This window comes from Atractosteus spatula, chromosome 6 (genome assembly GCF_055471065.1).
Source record: "Atractosteus spatula isolate fAtrSpa1 chromosome 6, fAtrSpa1.hap1, whole genome shotgun sequence".
Classification (NCBI taxonomy): Eukaryota; Metazoa; Chordata; class Actinopteri; order Semionotiformes; family Lepisosteidae; genus Atractosteus; species Atractosteus spatula.
Window position 1 is genome coordinate 51229519 of NC_142711.1, and position 26097 is coordinate 51255615.

At 34.2% G+C, this 26097-nt stretch overlaps 1 protein-coding gene across 1 annotated transcript in view; it reads left to right on the top strand.

Annotated features, from left to right (window-relative positions):
* The first annotated feature begins 4441 nt into the window (after positions 1 to 4441).
* adarb2 (adenosine deaminase RNA specific B2 (inactive)) overlaps positions 4442 to 26097 on the top strand; it is a 214881-nt gene continuing 193225 nt past the window's right edge. Inside the window, exon 1 of the mRNA XM_088918913.1 lies at positions 4442 to 4806. Within this exon, the coding sequence (XP_088775039.1) occupies positions 4704 to 4806 (103 nt within the window). The 5' untranslated portion in view covers positions 4442 to 4703. The remainder of the gene's footprint in view (positions 4807 to 26097) is intronic.

Here is a 26097-nt window from a genome sequence, read left to right on the forward strand (position 1 = left end):
ACACCTTATGGTTAATAAGGTAGAGTGAATGCTGTCTACTAATCTTTCCACAGCATTTAAATACATTAGCATGCATTTTGCATATTCAGCTGTCACTAATGAACCCATTGTCCTATTTCTAAAGTGTGTTTGTGCAACAGGGCTCAGTGCAGTGAGTATGTTGCAGAAGTGATGTCAACCTCTTGAAATTTAGACAGTGTAGAGTTCTCCCACAGTAAAAGACCCAGTCTTTCGACATAGCAGAAGCTGCTGCTGTCTGGTAAGTGGCACTGTGTCTGCTCTGAGTCCATTCACATTCATAACCTATATATACCTATGTATATATGTAGATGCCCTTTTTTTTGTTTTACAGTGATTGATGAATAACACCCATATACACAGTTTATCACATGAGGACCTTTACTGAGTCAACCCAAAGAGTACCTAAAAATTCAGACCACACATCTTAGGGATCTCCAAACGTAGTCTATAGGGTCTCTGAATTAAATATTAAATATTATCTGTCTCTAAAATTATTTTGCTTAACTGATTATTTATTAAGTTAACTAAAAAAAGTAACATTACATTTGACCTCAGAAGGTACTGTATGTACTGTAGATTAAAGAATCTAAAGGGCTCATTAAAAAAGGTTGATTATTACATTTTAACATTCTGGGTCAGGTTTAGCATATTCTAGATTACATATTTTCTACATTAATTGCCCATTTGTATTTGTTAAAAAGTAGTCAAATTGATGCCCATTAGCTGCTGTATATGCTATTACTAATCACGCATTCCATTCTATACAAATAACAACAGCATATCTAATTATGATGTAAAACAGAGACAAATACGTTGAATTTACTACAATTTCTCTCCTCCAAACTGACGAATTGCACAACAAACGTCTTAAGACATTGTCTTCATTCATGGGATATAGCGAAGATTTCTTGCGCAGCGTGTTTAGTTTGTATCAACAGCACATCGAGTTGGCGAGTGAACTGTTTAAAGATGTACTGTGATGCAATTTGTGCTCAATAAACTAGCGTGACACATTCCATCCCATCGGATGTACAGTATGTTCGCACAAGCAGAGCAACTAGAGAGAAAACCACCTAGGACAAAAAGTGTGGATTTTTGCTGTTAAATTCGTTGCAAAACAATAATATGACAAAACAAACAAAATAAAATTAGTCTTCATTCAGATTACTTTTAATATTTAATGGTAGTGCATGAGAAGGGTATCTGGGTCGAAAGAGAAAACCGAAGAAAACAAGATTACAAATTCAGCACCACGGACAGCGGAGCTCCGCTGTGAGAACGACAGCGGGCACAATGTACCGTACTGTAAGGAATCCTGGCATGACAACGAATTCCTACAACAACGGCATATTTGTGAAATGAATAGAACCCTGGATTCTGATTCTTCTTAAAAAAGCAAACCGAGGGAGCGCAAGTCAAAGTAATCCCCACGCTGGCAAAAACTGCTGCCCAGCAGATGCTGCTTTCTGTTGATACAAACAGCTTCGTTTATTAAATAGGCCATTACAGTATGTCCCCCACAAAAGGGGACGTGGTTTAGTTTTATCTTTCTTATAAAAATGCTGGAGGATAATCCTATTTCCCCCCACCAACCCAGAAAAACAAACATTTAAAGCCATTATAAAAACAGATGTGCAACGCAAATCGTCCACGACCGAAGCACTAAAAGGCGAATATGAAGATAGTCTGTGTTTAGCTTGCTTCCTCAAAACTGTCAAATATACAATACTACAAGAGAGTGAAAATCGGGTTAGTATCCAACAAACAGTATCAGTTACCTCATCTTGGCATTACAGGGAAAGTTAGTGTGTAGAACAGATGGGAGGTTGAATATATTCCCTGAACTTATTCAGTAAGGCACTACTGCCACTTACAATTAGGAAGGACAAGTGCACATACACTTTCGTAGCAGGGAGCCGTGACCTGGGAGCTACAGCTCATTTTCCACAACACTTCTTCAGTGCAGCCGCGTTGGCCTGTAATTTCACTTAGATTTGTTATCTGTTAGCGATTTACACGCACACACCTCATTACGTCCCGAGATAGTAGAATTGGCAACTTGTCACATCTATTGATTTCTCTTAAACTGCAATTTACATGGATATTTTTGAGTGTCCTCTGAGCAAGTGATGTCACCTTTGACACATTTGCTGTTTGCTAACTAATGCCGTCGTGAAAATGTTTCTCCAGTACAAAGGAACTCAAAGTGACTTGACCCTCCGACATCAGCAAATATGTCATTATTATTTTTTTAAAGCAGAAGAAAGCATGTCGCGTTTCTTGAATGTCATAATGCCATTTTATTTGCTTTCTGTTTATGATTAGGTCGGACGTTGCTTGAAGCATAAAGTAATTCCTTGCGATGTTTTGCAACTATGGGAAAGAGGTAAATATGCAGCCTACATGAAAGTGCCTCGTTAAATATAGGCCCGTTTTTCTATACAGTACAATGTCCAGCCAATCGACAAGAACATCTGGATACTCTCAGGCCCGTGTTATTTAATAAAACATTACTCAACAGATAAAATTAATATTCATAATATAAATGCAAATTTATAATTTAACTATGAGCGATATTTAATGTATTTTTATCGTCTAGCATCCATTTAATTGATTTATTTTTACCTTAGAACTATCTTTATTACTTTCGTAATCTGACTTTTTAACTTTAAAAATAGCTGGTTGACGAGCCCCAGTACTGTTCTGTAAAAGCACATCTTCCAGTACGCGAGTTCTTTCTCGTATGTAACTAAAACTCTTGCAATGCCATACTGGTCGTACTGAGCAAAAGGGAGAAGAGCATGAAAATCAGTTTAATTGCTTTAAAGTTCTAAACCTTCTGCCGCCGTATTCCTTCATTTTATTTCAATGTTTGTCTTCCATTCTGAATTTATACGGCACCAATGGACATCTACTGTACAATACAGCATGACTAAATCTTATCCGTAGGGGCCAGGAATTTCAGCATCGCCAGAAAAACAAAGAAAAAATGTTAATGCTTGTCGAAATAGTCTACACTTCCGTTTCATATAAAATGTCAAAATGTCACATTTCTCAAGGCAATGCTCCTTCTGAATTGTCAAAATCTTTTGTCTTTGAAGGTCAGAAACATGTTACGTTTGTTTTGACCTCCTTTGCCCAAACCTCTGAATGCAAGCTTGGAACTCAATTTTAAGCAAATCTATTCTAAAATTATACTTTATACTGTATACGAGAACCCCGCAAATTAAAAAAAAACTTTTACCTGTCTGCCAAGCGTAAAATTTCAGCGCGGTTTTCTTTTTTAATGTTAGTTTCGTATTTATCGATGCAAAGCTGGTACTGTACAGTATCATTTTAGAAATTGCGATTGGCATTATAGTGGAAGTTCTGATTTTGTCCAGGCCATTGTTAAACATGTATAAATGCCAATTACACTGTACATTTGGGTATTAATCTATATTTCTATCATCTTTGAAAAGATGTATCCTTTACAGAAAACGTCTGATTACATCTAGGTTCTTTCACGCAAATAATATAGTACTAATACATGTAATAGGATACATTATCTTTATTAACGTGCTGTTCAAAACTGTACTTTGTACAGGTGCACAGGCCATTCTGTTTTGACATCCCGTGGGTATTAAAAAGCTACGTAATGTCAAGGAAAGGGAATCTGTTTAGCAACAACTGAAATCAATGAACAAATACACTAAAATGACTTTATCAGGTGCGGCATCAGATTTCTCTTGTTCAGTGGTGGTAAACTCTAGTATGCATACAGGAGGATCTTATCTTACGGCCCAAACGAACAATTTGTTATATAATTGACCGTTTAATTTTCTTAATAGGACTGCTATAACATATCCCAGGTCTGGAACTGCCATTTAAAAGACCAATACAGACTCCTAGTATTTGTTTCACAAAGACTATTGCATAGTAGGACACACCAGCTGTAGTTCACTGCCTTTATATAGAAACAAGAGTAGTACAGATATATGCAAGTCTGCTTAAAGTTCCCAATTCAGTGACATCCTGACATAAAGAGTGAAGTTCAATTACTTTCAGAAAACATGGGTTTGTCATATCTAATCACTGTATATGTGTATTGCATATTTAAAAAATCTTGATTTATATGTTAAATATAAAAACATTTATATGGTTTCAATACCAATAATGTACTTCTGCCTTCTTTTGTGTGAGGACCTAGACATCACTCAGCCCAAATGGGAGCTGAGTTTGCAAGCTACAGGGGAGGGGGGTTTGGGGTTGGTGGTAGATGTGGTGATGTCAGAGCCTGGAGACAGTCATGATTGGGTCTAATTAGAATTTGCGGCAGCAAATAGATAGGCTTCCTGCATGATTGGATTCAAAGTGGCTGGTGCCAAAAAAAAAAAAATAGCAGAGGTGCAGAAACTAGAAGCAGAGCATTTACAGCCCTGCGTGAAAAAGGCGGCTCTACTGAAAGCTATCTCACTGTGATGCTGATACAGCCTCTCCTAGAGGCTCGCATGAGTTTAATAAATTATTGTGCAGACAGTGCTTCAACAGCAAGGGTAACCAATAAAGAGTTCCTGAAGGAATAAAGAGAGAAAATAAGCTGCCGCGTCAACGGTGTTAGGTTAGAAAGTGAGCACGGCAACCTAGGACACATCATAAACGAAAACAAAGGTTATATTTAACGTTGTCCCAGAGCTACATCGATGGCATCAGTTCTTGGAAACAGCACCCGCGCTTCGGGAACTCCTAACAGCCAACTCAAATGCAAGTTCAAAAGAAGGAGGAGGAGGAGGTCGAAGAGAAAAGGTAAACTTTTATATAAATAGCGCGTCTTTTTCGGTATCCTTATCGCTAACTGAGGTCAAGCGTGACTTGCTGAGTGAGATTCAGCGACAGGCAAATGACATTCACCTGCCACTGCGTAACATCCTTTATGAAGGTTTGTAAATGCCGCCTGAGCTCACTTTCGCTTGCCGATGTATTAGTTATGTCCTTGCATAAATGACTTTAGTTTTTTTTTATTCAGTGGGTTTGTGAATTGCATTTTGTCATGTTTAATCGGTAAAAGAACGTTTGGATTAAAAATGGACTGTTAAGATACTCGTTAAGACTACTTGTGTGAAAGTTGTTGTAATATGCTTCTCACATAAATATACTTTGTAAAGTAAGCTACAAAATCTATTAATAAACGAGAATTGTCAAAAACTGCAGTAAATGAATTTCTTACACTTAGGTTTAAGTTAGGGTTAAGTTGCTAAAAATATTAGGAACATTCGGTGTTTACAGTATATCAACTTACATCATATTTCACTGTCTCATCTATCCGAGCAAGGTTCGTTTCGTCCTGTTGATGTTAAAAATTATTTAAAAAAATACCCCTTTCTTACTTCAAAGGCCGTGTTTGGAAAACGAAATTAAGTCGAATTTGTTTTGGAGCCAGTTACATTTGAACATTTGCCAGTCTGAGACTGTCCAAACTAGTACATTTATCATCAGCTTCCAACTGCCTAGCACTTTCAAAGGAATGTGGGCTTTTCGCCTTTTGTTTCATGTTGTCGTTTTTAGGTGAAATCTATTAGCATAACTAATATTGCCAAGATATCAGAGCAAGATTGTAAAAGGGCTAATTGTTCTTCTACAGTACGTCCTTTGGCTTCTCTTGGGAACAGTGTAGTTGTGCAAGGACATCTAATGACTGCCTGTTTTAATAATAGTTTATAGGTTAGAGCTTTAATCAAAACAGGAACCTCTTAATGTTCTTTAGGTTCCAAGTTAATGAAAAGGTGGGATTAGCTGTAAATCCCTTTTTTTAAAAAAGCTTTTTGAATTCAGAAAATACGGCATGAAATAACATTTATGACTACAATATGTCTGTGTACATGAGGGTAAGAGGTTACATTGTTTTTACTTTGAAAGAATGAAATTAATCCTGTGTCAATATAAATCCAGTTAATCTTACTGGAAGGGTACAACATTTGACATATTAGCATTTAATTTATGTACGTCATTAAATGCAAAAATACATATTGTGAGGAATGAGCCAAAGTTGGAGACAGGCTTTTCATTTTGTCACACAAAATGGATTTCTGTGTAGTACTGAGCAATTTGTATTTTAACCCTAAAACATAAACCATTTAAAAGATTCATATGTATATTTTTATTTTACATCATGGAACAGATTGAAAATGTATTTTGTGTTTAGAAGTTTCTAGAATATTGAAATCTCAATGTTAATTCTGTGGAGTTGATTTTATTTTCATATTCAGATTGAAAACTTTTGAAGGGATTTAATGTGGCAATAGTAATAACCCATCTACAGATAAATGGCTAGAATGCATTTCTTGAGTTTATGTGGGGGTTGTATTAATAAGAATGTATTCCCTGCACTCTTCCACTTATTCAAAAATGTCTTTTTCATTCAGAACTTAAGGACCATTATATATATATGTTTGACCTCTTACTGGCTTTCATTTGTGTTTTGCAGTTAATACTCACACAATACACACAAAAAAGAAACAGTTCATCTACAGTACTTTGTTATACGCAAGAGGTGGAAAAAATAGCTTGTGTCTTGAGAAGCTCAATTCCATCCATTATCAGAATTCCGCATACCCCAGTAAGGGTCGTGGATAGCCGGAGTCTGTTGAAAAACTGAGGACTGAATCCACACAACTGGTCTACCCCTGGTCAAGACTTTGTATATGCATTCAAATAAATACAGAATACATTTCCAGAATATTCATACTACAGAAAATGAGTTAAGAGAATATCAAATTTTGTAAAATTGTGCAGCAAATATACTCCTCAGAACTTCCAAAAGGAGTAACCTTCTGTTGTGCTTTATATACTTTTTCTGTATTTTGAGGAAAAATAAAATTAATGTTATACATTTGAAAGACAGCAGAACAGGGAGGCTGGTGTAGAAGATAACGTAAAACTTGCAAACCAAAAGTAATAATTAAACTTTCAAAAGACTTTCATCACTCCTCAATATTTATTTCAAATCAAGAAGGTTGCTATACATACCTGTGGAGGTGCTTGCCAGTTAGAAGTCACTGTCAGTCAAAATTACTATTCTTTTGTGTCTTTTACACTTTAGTTCTTTGACAAAATCCTAAATCTGGAACACAAATTTCAGTGTGTCTATGCACGTCTTGAACATTTTTTCCATATTGATTTAATGTTCGTTTATCATGTTCTGTTTTCTTCAGTAAAGGTTGCAGAGAGATATAATGGGGTGCATTCATGAACAGAGAGAATTGGGATGGAAGCTTGTAGCCATGTTTAAGACGAAGAGCCATTTTGCCACTGTTAGTCCAGGTCTTTACTTGAGCGAACGGAGGGCACAGGCTAAGGTGCAATGGGGAGCAGCCGAAGAGTAAAGCGGAACAAAAGAAATGTACCCCAGGTGGGTGAGTGGAGAAGGATTATTGAGAAATGAAATTTCATGAAAAATTAATGGAATAGAAAAATTGCACAGGAGCTGAAGGTAGGGAGCCATTCTGCCTCTTCATCTTCCTGCAGTGCCAAAATAATAAATGAGCGTGTTTCATCTCGGCTGGGTTCAGGGACACAGCTCCTTCTCCATGACAAGTTTGTGTCGTACGTTAAGACCTGTTCAGCTTATCGTACTCTCTGACAGCTACAGGAAGAAGACTGGATGCTGATAAAATTAAATTGATCATACCTTTTTTAAATAGCAGGCAGCTTCCTTATCTTCCTCATCCTCTTCTCCTTCCTCTGTGCTTACGTCTTCCTTTTCCTTTTTTTTTTTTGTTCTTCATGGTAGATTCTGATTTCTTGTGATCCGTGTAATAACTGCCATTTTAAATTGCATCAAGGCCATTAGCTGTGATAGCTGGGCCAGAATTCTGAATAAAGAAATATTAGAATTAGATTCATGAGCTTATTTCGGAAATGTTACAGAGTAGTTAATAGCAGATGTGACTGTCTACTGGCCACGGGGCAAAGAGAAAGGAATTAAATTGAATAGCTATAATAAGCATAGAAATGAGCCTATTGATGTATTGTTTTTTTCCTAATGAACCGATTGTGTGTAAAATATGTGAAAAAATGTAATATACTAATGAGCTATTCCTTTCCACAGTCATTTAATAGGTATAACTTGTTTTAGACTGTATGTTACATGCTGAGTAAGTGTTAATGTGCCAGACATGGCAATTATTTATGTATTTCTGATTAAAATAACAGGACTTTGTCTCTGTCATTATATTTATTCACAGAATCAAAAATATATGACTATTGACTCATTGCTCTACTTCCGGTGATTTGTTCTTCATAGGACGATGACTATGGAAAAGCCCATTTGCAACTTTTCCGAAACAAAATGTAGCATTGACTTCTTCTCTATTTTAAATTAAAGGTCTTACTATATTGTGAAAGTTTATCATTTGTTTTTGTTAGAGCCTAAAAGCTTTCAGCTTCATCCAAAATAAATAAGAAAGAATCCATTAACCTAGTTAAACTTTTCTAATGAATTCTGTTTCAAGTATAGCTTTCTTCAAAATTATGTACAAGCTTCAAAATGTATTGAATGGACCAGTGAGGCATTTTTTTTACTTCAGCTCACAGTGCAGCAATATTAATAACCAAGTAATTTAGAAAAGAAGGACAATAAATAAAATATAGCGTGGAAGAAAATATATTTACATAATGGAAATAATAAAATTGGTTACACAACATTAGGCATTGCATATGAAAATCAGAAACGACCGTACACTTGCGAGAGATGTGCTTCAAGCTGTCAAATTGCATATTTAAATATTCTCTTTATCAATATTGCTGATTCAGTTTGATTCCAATTGATGTCAAGAGAAAATGGTAACGAAAGGAAGTTCTTTATAAAACTGATTGGTATCTCAACTTTTACCTACTGATTTCATTGTGAAGCTGAAAGAAACAAAGGAAATGAATTTTATACAACATGCGCTTAAGCCATTCAGGAAAAGTTCCGTTTTTCATTCTGAAAGGCATTTAAATAAGTTATGACATGGTGAAAAGGTTTTATGCATACGTGAATTTCATCACATTTAAAACTAATTATTAAAATCTCATAATTGTTTGGCAGGATACTACTAAGGTTTTCAAGTCTGCTGTAATAACCTGCATATACAGTACCTTGTTTGAATTGCTGTACAAGGAGATGATGTTTTTCCTTGGGTGGGATAATCCAACTACAAATACAAAGCATTTAACATTTTATCTTTTTAATTGTAATTCCCATGGCAGACATCCATTACATGGTTTCTCATTCATGAATTAGTATTAAATAACTTCTTTTCTGAATTATATTTCTCAAACATGTACGGTACAAGTAATGTTCAGTGCAATTTGTGTTGCAGTATAGTGCCAACTACAGCAATGAAATACAGCAAAATTTATCAACCAATGTACTTATGGTACAATGCAATTTGCAATTTTGAATTCTCTGTAGTGTCTACTTTCCGTTATCAGTTGATACTGTATTGTATGTGTGGAAGTATATTTTTTTGCATGTCTTCTCTGTTAAAAAATCTATTTATTGTTCATTAGAAATGTGCTATGGTTTTTTCTTCTGTGGCATTAGTTATAGTACGCAAAATTTAATTTAAAGAATTTCCATCAACAAATTGTTTTAACAATTTCCAAAATAATGAAAACAAAATCAGTAATTCTTTTTATGTTATTTGAATGCATATTCATCATCTTGAAAGCCTAGACAATTATTTTTATAGTCCTCTTGGCTAAAGGTCAGTGTTTTAGGATTACAGAGACATGGGATTTGACAGACTAATCCTTAGCAAATGCTGCAGATTATTCTATGATGGGTCTTGTATTAAAAATATTCAAAGGATGTAAGCAGATTTTTCTGTTGATTTCATTAGATTTTATGGGGTATTGTGCTTTTTTGGATAACATACTGAGAATAGCAGTTCAGTGTATGTGGAAAACAATGAGGATTAGATTAGAAAAAACAGATCAGCCTTTTTAATACCTAAAATGAAATTGGATTGGCTTGGCTTTGTGTATAAAAATGTTTTTTTTTAAACAAATTAGAAGTAGCTGTACTTTCATTTCACATTTTTAATTAATTCTAAAACACTAATATTCTTGTACTTCCATTTAAAATATCTTTGTTTAAATTTAAGATTGTTAATTCATTAATTTGTGTGTCATACACACATGTCAATATGCTTATGTGTGTTATATTTAAATGTGTACTCTATGTACAGGTTAGTAAACATTTTTTTAATTCTCATAATTTATAATTGCTTTGTTTATAATGTAATGAGGTTTAATAAAAAATGCTTAAAATGTTTTTGTTTACTATGTCATTGCTCTATATTTTGTTATAGTAATCCATTTCTAAATTGTAGTGTGTATTTTGTTTCTTGGCTTTTTAATTAATCACACCACAGTGATTTACTTTACAGTCCCTTTGGACACTATAAATAATCTCAGGGCTTTGGTAGTCACTTCAGCAAAGGACAAATTATTTACCTAGCTGTGAAAAAGAAGACATGCTTCCACTTGTGATGTTTGGTATTTTGTTGTGACTTGCAGAAATGTGTGTGTGCGTTTGCACAAAAAATAATTTGATGTACATAAACAACAGCCTTATCTTACTTTGGGACATTAAATAAGTATTTATTTCACTATTTTAAGTACTACAGTATGTGATGTAAAAATATACATTATATTAGATAGATATATCTTAATGGGTTTTGGTGGTATTTAACCAATTCTCTCCAGGCACTGTTCATTTCTATAAAATAATAATTGCACAATTATCTAATATAAGGTTATTTATGTCAGACTGCTGTTAAAGATATTCCATCATATTCATCCATATTTTTATGGTGGGGGAAAAAAAGTGTACCTAAAAGACTATGAAAGGCAGAGAAGAAAAAAGCACATACCATTAACAGAACTACTCTTTTTGGTGTGCGTTATTTCTCCTTTTAATGTTAACACAACGGCACATCAAAGAGCTGGCAGGAAGTCAGAAGCTGTCTCGAAGTGTCACATAATTTATGTAGCAATTACTGTTTACGCACTCCCATAGTGACGAGCTTCCCAACACTGTCAGATCCAAAGATCCAGGTCAACATATTTTCAGTCAGTTACACAACAGTCTGATCAAAAAACTATTAGTAAATCTGATGTGCCTACTAGAAACAAAATATTACAGTGTGCTACTGCTGCATAAGTAACATTGGTGAGAACTAGAGGTACTCCCTTAGTGTAATAATAAAATATTTGATTTTCTGAAAGTTACCTAGAGAAAAGAAGCAAGACTCACAGCTTCAGGTTGAGGTTAAGGCTGGGTGGTACTGTCATAAAAAGCTGTTTTTCATCACACCTCTTCTTTTTTTCACAATAATTGCAAAGTCATAAAATTAGAGCTTTAAGGGTTAACTGTTTTTTTCTGTCTGAAAGTAATTTAACGCTGAAATTTCAGACTGAATGTGTCGCTATGTGGTGGAGATCACACTGTGACACTGTCAGTAATTAACATTCTACTTCATTTTAAAATGTTTACCTGCCCTTTTTACTGGAGTGAAGCATGCTGCCCTTTTGCTGAAGTGAAGCATGCAGTCTTAATATACCAGGCTTATTCTGTTTATATAGTCATGAATAAATAAACATTTTAAATAAACGTTCAAAGCTTTTACCATATAGGTCACAGGAATAAATTGGAATGGAACTAACCCCAAACCTCTCAAAAGTATGGTCTATGATACTTATTGTAAAAAGTCTCAAAACAGTGCACTCCCTGTCTTTCCAAGCACTGTACATCTGACTTTCTCACACTTTAAAAACTCAACATAATTGAAATCAGAGTGATACTGCACAGGAAAAAGGGCTTAAATTTGCTTTTTTTCTTCTTTTCTTTCTAGCCTGTTCATTTAGCATTTTTGAGGGCTACACAAAATATTTTTTAGAAATTTGGTGGGGATTTAAGTTTTATTACATCCATTTAATAAAATAAATTGTATTTTAATAAAATGAACTCCAGTGATATTCTTGATGGATTTAAAGCCTTATATTAACATTGAGATATATTTTTTGGGCAAGAGATTTTAAAATATTAATGTATGAATAATATAATAGTTTTGAAGAGACTAATGCCTTATGAAGACACATAAAGAAATCATAAGAACAGAGCCTGATGATTTATTGTGATGTTTTATTTAAAAGTGTTGTTCTAACACATGTTCTTAAAAGTAGTGTTGATTTCATATATCGCATTTGATCACGTGGAACAACTGAGAAAGAGACAAAAAAATTGGAAAGGTGTTTCTGGATAGCTACTTAGTATACAACAAATACCTGGTACTGTACTGTATGTCTAAGGTTAATGAAGGTCATTACCATCAGCAAGCACTGCAGTTTGTGAAAGGCACTGTCTAATTCACAGTCACATCCTGATTAACTGTAAAATATTCCCTGGTTTAGGACACTCCGTCCTCCACCGAACATTTAGCAGGGGAAAAAAGGTTATTAACATTGAATGGTGACTGTTCTCTCTGGAGAACTGCAGATAAAATGACCAAGGAAAGAAATAGCACAACTTTGCAAATTAGCATAATTAGTAATTATCTCTTAATAGCCCCTCTTGGCTTTTGAGACTTGGCACTTGAAATTCTGCTTAAAGTTCAGTGAGGAAAAACAAATTTCATGCTGAAATGTCTCAATAACACAGCTGAGCTATTGAGGTAATCACTCCTCTTAAGTTAAAAAAATATAGGGATAGGGAAAGGGTGGAACTGTTATACATGGAAATGTAAAACTGGTTGAGTAGGTACTTGTATGCCTTGTAAAATAAATAAATCATTAAGTACACAGATGCTTATTTTTGTGGTTTTCCAAAGTACTTTCTATTAATATCTGTAATGATTAAGCAACCAAAAAGAAAAATAGATCTTTGAAGTTACAAATTAAAAGTACTTAAATATTGATTTTTTTTTAAGTTACTATAGCAGTGTATTTTGTACATCTACTGTAAGTATTTTTCAACAGGCAAAGTGTTTTCTATTGACTTAAATATACAGTAATACCTAATAATACAGCAATATTTGAGGACTTTCATGTCAAATGTATTTTTCTTCACAATTAAATGGAAGCGAAGTTGCAGGAATATTTACACTGTATTCACAATCTCAGATGTGCAAACCCAAATGTTGTTGAAGTAGTGTCAGCCCAGGATAAAGCAGAATGTTTCTTTGGTAATTAAGAATAGAAAATTTAAAATCTCAGCTCAATAATACATTTATGGTGAATAAAAACATAAAATATTATACTATATAAAAGCTATTTTTAAATAACTATGAACTATTTCCAAAAAAATTTTTAAAAAAACAATGTATACATTTCCATGTGTGATTTTCACAGCACATTTGGCTCCTTAAGCTTAATGAGGCAGACAGCTAACATGGATTGGTAAACAGATTGTTTTGTTTCTAAAACTGTAGTGAGACTCTTTAATTAATTTGCCTGTTTTATTATTACATTAAAGACTTAGAAAAACTACCACTGAAGTGCAGTTTGCAGAGTTAGTGGGACTTCAGGGTGTGATAATGTTCAAATAAATATGCAATTAACACCAATAATAAAGAAAGCACTGGAATTTTCGCAACACACTTATCTTGTTTCTAATTTTACCTAAAGCTTTGCATCCCACAGATGTCACTGATAAGTGAATTCATTGGCAGTTTCTGTTGTGTTCCCGACTTATTTTAACAACCATTGTATGTTAGCTTGTTACATAAAATTAGTAAAAACTGATATATAGAATTGAAATATACTTGAGGAGTCATTAAATTTTGATTTTGAGGCAGCTGGAAGAATGTTTTCACATTACATACACAATCTGTAACATTCCTGTAAATATTTTGTATTACTTTTTTTAGTTATTTTTTTTCATGTGTATGAGATGATTGTAATGACTAAAAAAAGATTTGTCATTTAATTTTAATATGCGCTATAATAATTGCTAACACACCAGTAATTCACTTCCAAAACAAGGTGTGTATCCAGTGTTGTTAATGGAAGCAGACTGATAACTGGACAGCAAAAGAATTGAGTTTGAGAGTTTGAGAACTGGAGAGGACTGCTAAAGAAGTATTCATAGAGATTATATGTTAACTTTTGGCCAGTTGGCTTTTGTCAGTTTAAGCTATAGTAAGATACTTTGTAGCCCTCTTCAATTCTTTGTAGCAGTAACACTTTGTAACCTGTTTTTTTTTTACTTCTCCAAAACTGGCTTGATTATGTCAAGTCAGTTCTGGAACGGGAAATCATAATGCTATTGTATGTGGTCTTGGTGGACCAGTAGGGGGTACTTATCTCTCAAGACCAGGATTTCCAAACTAATGTCTCATTAAAATGACTGGGTACACTGTGCTGTAAGGGTTGTTATCCTTTGGCTGCGATGATGAACTGAGGCCTGATTTCTTTATCATTAAATCTGGTATCCTGGCTAAACTCTGAGTTTGGACAATATGGCCTCCCTTCATTTTTACTTTAATTCAATTGGTGAAGTAATTCCTCATCACTCCAGGTGCGTTGGTGTTGAATGAAGTGAGCCTTTTCTATATGTGAAGCGCTTTAGGATAAAGTTAAAAAGTGTTTTACAAATGCATGTAATTATAACTGTTTTTTCTCAAATTATATGGTTGGCTTCTGATCCTATAAATCTAAACTATTTCAAAGACGTATATAGCAAATGCATTGCAATTTTAAGCACCAGCAGCCAAGAGGTACATCCTATAGCAGGATTTTAACAACATTTAAAACTTTCTTGCCAAGAACGAGAAAATAGGTTGGCAAAAATGATAATGCCGATAGGTTTATTTTAAATATTAGAACAAATTGGATAAAGCAGCTTACAGCTTTTTTCCCACATCAGAATGGTTTCCCATTTTAGATAAAATTAATGAAGGATTTAAGCAGGAATAGAACTCAAAGCTTTTTTTTACAACAGAAGGCCAAGCGAATGGCACTTAGACTCTATTAACAGCAAGACTGAAATTCCAAGCAGCTTACAGCAGAGCAGAGTATTGTCTTTAGTTCGTGCAAAACAAAAACTTTTCTGTCCATTAAAATCACTACAAAAGAGGAATTTCTTATTGCCTATATGAATCTTGTTTTAATTCTGTATGAATGTACATTGAAAGCTTTTTATATCCAAAAGTTTGTCAACACTCAGCTGATCACATTTGTCTAGATTCAGTACATGGTTACAGATACAGTCCATGGTTATTCATTCATTTGTAGTCTGTAGGCAAGGTGGTGTTAGCATAGTTTAGACTAATGAAAGTACAGAAACCTATGGTATATTTATGAGGTATCTTATGAGATGTATAAACCTGAATACATCTAAATCATTAAATTGTGGTTTGAAAGCAATGTATATTATACATGGTTGTCTTTTAACTTAGTCATTCAGTAGCTCACACACAGCAGAATTACTTATAATATGTACTGTACTTTAAGTAGAAATGAATCTTTGTTTTAGAGATGGGAATGCTCTATTATGTATATTCTTAATCTGCACTTATTTTTACATACTGTTACATTGCACAATTTTAACAAAATATGTTTCCTTTTGAAGTAGATTGTTTTGTTTAAGCAGACTTTGATACTTGGTAATTGGGTTCTCTTTCTGCCCAAGAGGGTGGGGAACTTATCCATTTAATATGATAACTTTTGATTAATTAGCTATTTTTTATACATTTAATAGTTATAATTCTAAACCTACAACCGCCTCCAGTCACTTTTAGCCATGTTGACTGATGTGCCTTTGTAATCTTTTAATTCTCTCTGTGAAATTCTGCATAAAGGAGACAATTATTAATTTGAAGGATCACATTTTATGAACACCAGTCTGTTGAATTTTCATGAAAGTAAATACAGTGACTAACAAATCTTTTTTAAAAGGTAAATTGTGTAGGAGCCTTCTTCGGGTTATGCACTCTCTAGCCTTTAAAATAATGGATCTGTTTTATTCTAGTATTTTATGCACATCTAACAGGTGAGGACTTAGTTCAAAAGCAGTTTCAACCAATTCGTAACTTAATTCTAACAAGACACCTTCAGTGATTTTTTTTACATGAGTTTACAATCTGTTCTCTAATTTGCTAAAGTACAGTTTGCATTGCTAAAGGTTTTAATCTTTTATTACACTAAATGGTAACATGAACAGTTTGGAACTTCTAGTGGTGATGGTGGTACTGGTGGTAAATGAAATGAGTATGGTATTCATTGTTTGCACATGAAATTTCTTAGACAAATAGGAACTTACATCCATGACATACAGTACTTGAATGACATTGTCCCAAAAGGTGACAATCGACTAGTAAAGACATCCTCTACTGCCTCTTGTTCTTTTCCGCCGAACAAACCTAATGTGCAGTTAATGATCTTGATTTTGCCTTTAGAGGATGTAGTGGTTGCCTTGGAGATAGGAGTTGAATCAGGCAATTGTTTCTCAAAATATATGTGGGATAAGAGTTTAAAGAAAGTATTTTTTGTCCAGTCTTCTACTTTTGTGAATATTTTAATATTTACTAAGTCTAATAATTGTTTTAAAGCTTAACAGGAAAAGCAATCTTGCCTATGCCTTAGCCGTAGAAGTGAAATACAATGGGTTAAACATACTGTAAACATACAGTAGCCTATAAGTGCTAATCAATGTCGGGATATACTGTACATTTAAAAATGGTGTCTGTTCTCAATACTCTGATGCAATGAAACGTTGGTTTCTGAAAGGTATTTTTGCTTATTTCTTGATTTTAAGGGTCCACACATTTTCTCTTGTTTTAATCATTGAAAATTATGGTGATTGTTCAAAAATTGAGTTCCCTTTAAACAAATCATAACTGGTCATGGCACATGCAGAACTGGCACATGAATATGTAAACTCTGTAACATCATATACAGTTCCTCATCACTGTTTTTACTTCCTGAACTGTTCGGAAAAGCTGTTCTGTATCTTAATGTATGTTTCACAAGTCACATTGATTATGTACAGTACAGTATATCCCCTGTTTCAAGTCACTTTACAATGCAGATTTTATTAACTTTGCAGTTTACATCAAAATACATAGACATAAGAATTCATCTTTTTTTTTATTCTTAAGACTCCCGAGTACAAATTGTAACATTAAGTAAATCTTCCCTTTAAAACTAAGACAAAAACATCTTAGAATACATTTTCAAAGAGGATTGTACAGTACTGTATATGTAACTATTCAGTGAAATGTTAATACAGTTTATGCTGTTAAATAATGTTAAAGAATGGATATACTGTATGAACAATAGTGCTGAAAAAGTTTGTGAATCCACCAGGCTGGTTGGTATTATCCTATTTTCTCAAGCTGAAACACACTTAGACCTTAATGAAAGTCTTAAAAAAAGATTAAGATTAAAAGTATAGCACAAAGACACAAAATATATTTGGATTAATTTGGAAACTATCCAAGAGTAAAAATGCTTGTGAACTCATATGAATAAGTACGGTATGTGAACCTTTGAATTCAGTATCCGGTGCCACCTGCTATAGCAGCAATGACTTTAGATGGTTCCTGTAACTTTTCATTAGACCCCTACAAATTATTCCCAATTTGGGAACATGGTTCGGTGGCCATTTTAGTTTTAGTGAAAAAAAAATTGAATATTAGAATGCGTAAACTTGTTCTGTCATTGATATTCATAAAAAATATGGCTTCCATAGACCAAAGAAGTTGAAGGTTGGTAGTTTACATACTGTATAGTGCATTAGATCATCATTGTACAGTGTCCCAGCCTAATGAAACTTTATGTACTCTCAAAATTCATATGGCTTTAAAGTGAATGTGAAAATTAAGCTACAGTTATTGCTCACATGATTTGGTCACATTTGAAAACAGTGAAAGTCCTTTGAAAACAGTGAAAGTGTTATCTTGTCCAAACTTTAGACATCTTCAGGACAAGTTGATTAGTCACGTGGTTTGGCTGCCATAAAGGATTTGTTGAAAAATCATTCAAACTGTCTTCCCAATATGCACTTGGCAAGTTGGTGTTTGGTGTAAGTAAGCAGGTTTTCTCAAAGTTGTTCAATTAAGAACCATGTTCTCTAGGAACCAATAGAATTTCCAGTGTGCTACAATATATACAGTAATTGTGAACTGTATGCTGCAACATACATTATATAGTAGTGGATATAGTAGAATGTTGTATGGTCATAAATAATCACAGAGAAATCAGTATTTTATCAACTGTGGAAAATACAGCTCACAGCTTAATAAGATGATCATTCACATGATTTGGTGAGCACATAAGACTTCTGCCTTTTCTTTATAGTCAAATGGGAAATTAACTCCTTATTAACTGCAGATAAGGTTACAGTTATGTTTATTATGGAACACATTCTTTCTGTTCTAGCAAAACATGTCCATGACCTCTGACTTTTCCTGAAAGTCACAGACAAAATTGTCTGTTAGTTCCTTACAAACATCCATCCGATTGGGTAAGTGTAAACGTTTTGACAATAGAATGGATGAACCTGATTTTAACATTGGTAAAATAATTATAAATCAATATAAATCCGATCTGTTTATATCAAAAGGTAGGCTGTGTTTAATGATGCAGACAGGATCTTAAGTGTACTCTCCAGTAATTCCCCCTACATTCAGCCTTAAGAAGTCCCTCCCCACAAACTTCCTTCATGTTAAATCCCCTTTCTTCCATTGATTGTAAGATCCACTGGGATCTGCAGTGAGAAAGCAGGCTTATCTAACAAATCCTTTAAAGGGTGTTGGAAAAAGTCTTCTTCTACATTAAACTGGTCAATGGTAATGCCCTTCTGAACTGATATAAAGCATTTTATACAGTATGTGAGGTACTCCACATGTATTTATTTTGCTTACAAATAGCACATACTGTATAAAAGCAAGATAATAGAAATGTGACTAAATTTGTTTTCCACAGGAAAGGGTTACTTAAACAATTGTGTGTTTTTATTTTTTCCCTCTTAACTTTTGTTTTTTGTTTTGTAGAGAATAGGCTGTAAAGTAGCAAAAACGATTCCTATTTCAAGCTTTAAAACAACAAAACGTGAAAACTGTGTAAGAATCTGAATATTTTTGAAGGGCACTGTAAATATTTATAACTTTATAACTTCGAGAAAAGAAGAGGGGTTAGCCCTTATATTCTGCAAAGTAGTGGGATGTTTTTGTATTAATGATGTCTTTTTTTGTTTGTATAAAGGGCCTGATCCATCACTTTGTGTGAAGAATTATACTGATGGTACATTTTCTTTGCTGTACCTCCTACTCACACAAGTAGACATTTTAGTTGTATCTACACATCAAGGCTCCAGGTCTGTACACTACACAATAGGGGTAAAATTACTACAATTTATGGCACTTACAATTCATTTGTCCTGCTTTTTATTCTTTTGCAGAGCAGCATTCTCTAATACCTAAGCATCCATGTCTACTGAACTATGTGTTTAACCTGAAATATATCTTCAAGCGGTCTTATCTATCTTCTAAAGATAGATATCAAAAGAACAGAATGAATAAGAGAGTATCTAATAGTAATGTCATGGGTGAATTCATTACATTCTGTCCTACCAATAATTATTCTTTGTCCAACCATGTTTGCAAATGTACTGTACTTCTGCAAGTCCACTTCACCCATGGCTCTGGGAATCACCACCACAGTGGCTCTGCCATTCTCTGAGAAACAGAGTGGCAATCGGTGTCTGGCACTTGGCATGCTAGACAACTTACAAAGCTGCTGCTCTGAGTGCAGAGAATATGGTAAATTAAGGTGTGATTCAGATACACATTCAAGTCAGGCTCTGGCTACACACCCCACTATATTTAAATACAGTAGGTAATCCTGGAGTAGAAGTAACAGAACTGCACCAAAATGCCAAGCACACAAGGGAGAATACATACTGTATGAATAAATGTCCTTATCTGGTATTCTGGGCTTCTGCTCCATACAAAACCTGATGTATTTTATTCCGAGCTTGCAGAAGCACAAGAAATGTGAATGATTCCACTTACTACCCATATTTTGTTCATGTACTCTATTTACTCCATCATTAATGTAAGAGTGGGTTCCTGAGTTACTCCGCACATAAAGCTGCTCACTTCAAGCAAAGGATGAGCAATATATACATCAGAAGTTTCAGTCTGGATCAAGTCACATGAATACAATTGGCAGACTTGCAATGACATTGTTGGGACACTATTAGGACTATAGGTCTATTAGGACACTAAGGAACTTACTAACTAATGCAGTAAGGAACTGCAGCTAAAATGAATGTCTCCCCATGCAGTACAGGTGCCTTTGATGTGAATTGCAATTGTATTTTGGGTGAGTATAAGATGGCAAAAAAAAATAATTGCTAAGAAAAAATATGATTTCAGATAATGCTTACATGTTGTATTGCAATCACTTTCAAATTATGGCCAGAGTTTTCTTTGAAGCAGTAGTAATTTATTGTTATCTTGTGGCTTTCCTTATTCCATCTCCAAGGGGAGATGGGGTTTGATTATTAAAAGTTGCAAAAACATCCAGTACGTTTATTGCTTATGTATTATGTAACTGTGATCTCTGTCAATGTAACTATTTGTTAACTACAGTACATAAATATAATATATATATTCTGTTTTGTAAATCTCTTCTGTACAGTATATCAGTAAAAGGTAAAGCTACTCACCCCTAAGTAGAAATACAAATGTAATGTATTACACTTCTAGAAATAATATTAATTATCTAATGGCAACTGTGCAATTGAGGACTTTATCAGTATCATCAGCTACAGAGAATTCTTATATTATTTGAATATAAGTGAGACCCATCTGATAAAGCACCAGTCATAAAAATCATGTGCATTAACCAACTAAGTATTCCATTATCAAGCTGCTCCATATTGATGTGTAAAAATAATGCACTTATTTATAATCTCGTTAAATGAAAACCTGCAAGTGAAAATATTTCGCTTAGAAATGTGTTCCCATTAAAAATAATAATCCTAGACTTTCTGATGAGGAATGTGGGTCATTGTTCTCTGATGTTTCTGTTAATATAATGAGGCTTTGTTTTAATTTGAAAGGACTTTGGGCTGATTATGGTTTTGAGACTCTCCTGTGCCAGGAAAAGACAGACTACCAATGGAAAATAACAATGACAAAATCACCCTGTGTCTGCTTGATGAACTTTCTGCTACAGATGCTATTATGTTGCTGTCACCTGCTTTTTCTGGTGTCATTCTCAATTGGATGGTGAAACAATAGTGAGGTAAAGTCACTGGCAAATGGGAAAAACTTTAAAGAATATAGGGTCTGTCATGTAGCACATTCAATTTTAAAAGGTAGCATTTTAGCTAAAGCCATTTAAGCCATATGCCAGACTAGACTGGGCATGAACACAAGCTTTATATCAAATGTCAATGGTACAAAATATGTTAGATATGCAAAATAGGCAACATCTTTAAAATTATAGAAAAATGTAAAGGCAGTTCTTATTGATATTTCAAGTGTACTTTTACAAATTAACATGGTTAGCTCTCCTGCTAAATTATAAGTCATACATGTATATCAAAACCAAAAAAGAAAACTAATGCATATCCACATTCATGAAACACCCTTATTTTACAAAACACCCAGTCTTGCCTGGATTTTCTTCTAAAAGTCTTGATATACTGAATGCATCACAACATATTACCAAAATTGCTAATCATTATTCAAATGTTTTGTTTAGTTCTTATCTGAGTACTCTGCATCTAACTACATAAAAAATATTACATATTAATATTACAATTACATACAGTATACAAAGGTACATTCAACAAAATTAGTGAGTCACATTTTCAAAATGTAGTAATTTGTGTGGTAATGTGGCAAATAAATATTATTTTAATGAGACAAGAAGAATCTGTATCGTCTATCTTTGTTCTTACAATACATTTAAGATGTATTCAGTCTGCAAATGTTCTTAAAGTTACTTGCAATCACATCTGATCAAGTATAACAGTAGGATAAAACAGCAATATAACCACATAAACAGGAAGTACAGGTTTCAATTAAGGGCTAATGTGTCATGGTGCTAAGGAGTTTCAACTTGAAAGGAAGTAGTAACGTAAGGGTAAATGTAGTAAATGGGGGTCAGTCATGAGATGTGGACTTCGAAAGAAACACATGAAAATATATACAGTATCTAAAGCAGTAATCTGGCAATACCAATCAGTCTTATTCTGGTCTAAAATTACTGTGAATTACTAATGTGTGTTACAGAGCATCCTTTTGGCAGCACGCCCCTGACATTTCATGACCATTTTTAGAAATTCAAATATTAAATAAGTTTAAATAAACCTTTCAGTGGGGATTATAAAAATTTTAATGAAACATTTGATCTAAAAAGTAGAAGGAACTTCTAAATGAGTTTCAAAAATCTTTTTATCAAGTGTTTGAAATCTTTCATGTTTTGTTTTTGTATGGTACAGTCACAAGTCATTTATTAACTGACACTAGTTAGGCATCCTCCTACTCAGCTGCAATAGAGAGTGTAGCTCACTTCTACCCAAAAGTTAATAGATATGAAATTGGACACACCTGATTAAAATGTACCATTTGTTTCTTAAATGAAGATCATGGATATTAGACAGCCACAAACAATGTTTGCTGGTTGCAATCAAGCAATGTCTGGTCCTAGAAGTCTCCAGATCATAATCTTCATGTTAATTCTCAAAAGGTAAATCTGTAAATTCAGGCAATTTCTTAATGCAAACTACAGCCTTTATACTTTGCCTTTATAGCTTTTTTAAAGCCTTCATTTAGAGATGGTTAAATTAGTAATTTGGTGTGGAACATAAGACTTGAGGAGTTAACTCAGTAACCCAACAACTCCTAAAAAGAACCAGTTTCAGTTTTTTCTTCTTATCTCATGTTTCATCACTCCAGATGGCCAACTGTTAAAAACCTCCAAATCTTACATTTAAAAATTTCGTGACTCCTGCTAGATGCTATACTGAAAAAAGAATAAAGTAAAAATGACCAGTAACCTGCTGGACAACAGAGAATCTAGCCAGACCAAAAATGTTATTTTGTTCTGTATATTCTGTATTTGTGGTATAATTTCAAAAAAGTTAAAATGATATGTTTTGATATGGGGTTCTGTTTCTTTAAATGCATTACTCCTTTGTAAGAGGTACAGGCAGGAGGCACAAAGTCTTAGTATTCCCTTGCAGTTACTAAGGTGTGCCCGATTATCAAATTCACTCTTCTTTTTTTTCATGCCTAAGGAGAAATTAAACCTGAATAAAGACAGTTTTATATTGCAGGCTGTCTACTACATTTTGTTTTGTTAAATCAGAAGCATTCTACTGAACACTTGTTCATTATTTTATGGCTCCAGCCACAGCCTTTTCAATCAATGCTACAAAGCACATTGTAAATACATACAGTACAGTAGTTATTTTTACATGTTTTGTTTCATTTAAGGGTGTTTATAAAGGCTTTTGAATGCCATCTCATTACAAGCATGCTATTATTCTGTGTGTTTGGATTTAATGTGCAAAATACATTATAGTGAACCACTGTGTCCTTACACTGTGCTGTCTGGCATTTATCTGTCCTTTCACATTGATTTAAAGTTGGGACAGTGATTGGGTTTTGATCTGAAACTTTATAAAACTTATTTTTGTTAAATACTGTACTGTTACATTATTGCTTTGATTCATACAAACAGACATAAAGATTGAGAACGAATTAAATATTTCCTGTTTGGTTCTGCTGTTGGAATATTTCCCAAGATACAATCTTCTGTAGAATTTAATTATCTACTGTAAATCTGGTGTAAAACAAAAGTCAAGAAAAGAAGATGGCTACTCTGGATATCTCTTTGATTGTTTAAGAAAGTTTGTACAATATGTAATTTGTTCTGGTATAAAGCATAATGATTAGCAATACTAAGAGACAAATTGGTTGTACTGTAAGTGTAGTGTGACCTTTCTTGATGTTCAGTGTGTTTTATTTGAGGTTAATGTGTAGACTGGAATTACTGTCAATCCGTGATCTAAATTAAAGCTTGTCAACCTCTTCTTTGTTCCTTATTTTTATGATTACAGAGATTTTGAATGTGGGATTCACTTTTACAGGGTGCAAAAGAATCTATGTCTTCATGGTTAGCTATATACATTTATACAATACATTTTCACATACTGTGCAGTGGTAGTAAAGTATGGCTCTATGTCAGCTGAAAGCAGTAATGCAGCTAATATCTAAGTGGCTGTTATTAAAGCATCTCTGAAAACTGTTATGGAATAGAACAAGATACGTGTTTGTCCTAAACTTGAAAAACCATATCCTCTCAGTTCCGAATTTAAGGAGTATGTCTAGGCATCCATACATCAAATGGTTTATTTCGGTGTCTGTTTCTCAGCTGCTCTGGTTTAATTGGTTCTTTTAATTTGAATGAAAATGGTGACTTTCACAAAAGATTTGTATATAATTAACTACACATACAATCTGCTTTGCCAGCAGCTATATCACCCTGCAGCTCTCAACTGGCTACCCACTGAAGCTAAAGAGGATTGAGCCTGGTCAGTACCTGGATGGGAGAGCTAAGGTTGCTGCTGGAAGTGGTGTTAGTGGGACCAGCGGGGGGCACCCACCCTGTGATCTGTGTGGGTCCTAATGCCCTGGTATAGTGGCGGGGACACTATACTGTAGTGGACGCCATTTTTCTGATGAGACGTTAAACTGAGGTCCTGATTCTCAGTGGTCATTAAAGATCCCCGGGCGTTTCTCGATAAGAGTAGGGAGGTATCCTGGTTTCTGGGCCAAATTTTCCCCCTTGGCTTTTGTCGTGGCCTCCAAATTCTCCCCATGTATGATTGGCTTCCACTTGCTCTGCAATGGACTGGCGCCCCGTCCAGGGTGTACCCTGCCTTGCGCTCGGTGCTTGCTGGGTAGGCTCCAACTTCCCGTGACACCTTATGTTATAAAGCGGTTTGGCAAATGACATGACAATCTGCTTTATTTTGTACCTCAGACATTTACTATGGGTTGTTTTGTTTAAAAAATAAAAATTGCCCTCTGTGTAACTCTTTGACTTTTTCCATTCAGGATACCCAGTACAAGTAGTGACTGAACCGCTCCAGATAATCTAAGACCATAGTCATGTGCAAACGTTTTGTGGAATATAAATGACCCTAATGAGTGTGATATTATAGAGGCAGTCCATGATCCTTGCTCTCACTCTACTGATCGGTTGCAATAATAATTGAAATAATAATAATTTTGCATTTAATTTATGTGAATTTAAAAATGTTAGGGTGAACTCTTGTTTTGAAATACAAAAGAATTGGGTACATGGTGTAAACAGGTCAGTCAGTTAGATACTGGAGCAGATTAACTTTTGCCATTAAAGAGATTCAGACAAATCTAGACTAAATATAATGGACCCTGTTTACTCTGTTATAGTCACAGACTGTGAACCAAATTATAGTAGTTACCACTTCTTTGGAAAGACTTGTATGCAAATGGTCAACAAGAGCTAAGAAAACCTTTTAAAAAAAGGTCTCAAGAGCCTGTTCAGAAAAGGTATTTTTGAACAGAATGTTGCTAGTCCACACAAATTCTTTCTGAGAAGAAATAAAAGTTTTTTTTTTGTAAAACCGTGTTGGTAAAATGAAAGAAGTCAAAATCAACTGATGTTACTTTTAGAATTGAAGAATAGATATTTGTGATAAAAAGCTAGATCATTATAATACCTTAAATATGTAACATCTAGAACTATCAACACATTATTTCTAGTAGGGGGAAACGCAACATATTGCTCTTCGGGTGACAGAAACTACAAAGTCCCCATAGCTGCACTTGAGTGCATATAGAATTAATCGGTTTCATTTTATTTATTTCAAAGATATCTCTTGTTTTGCACAGACAGGAAAAGATAAGCTGCTGATGTGCCTGGATAGTGAAACAGACAGAGGGAAATCCTTTTAGTTTGAAGCTCCCCTGGGTACAGGCTCTCAAGATGAGTTAGTGTTTGTGTGATAAATCACATCTCTGACCCCCTTCACATGCACAACAC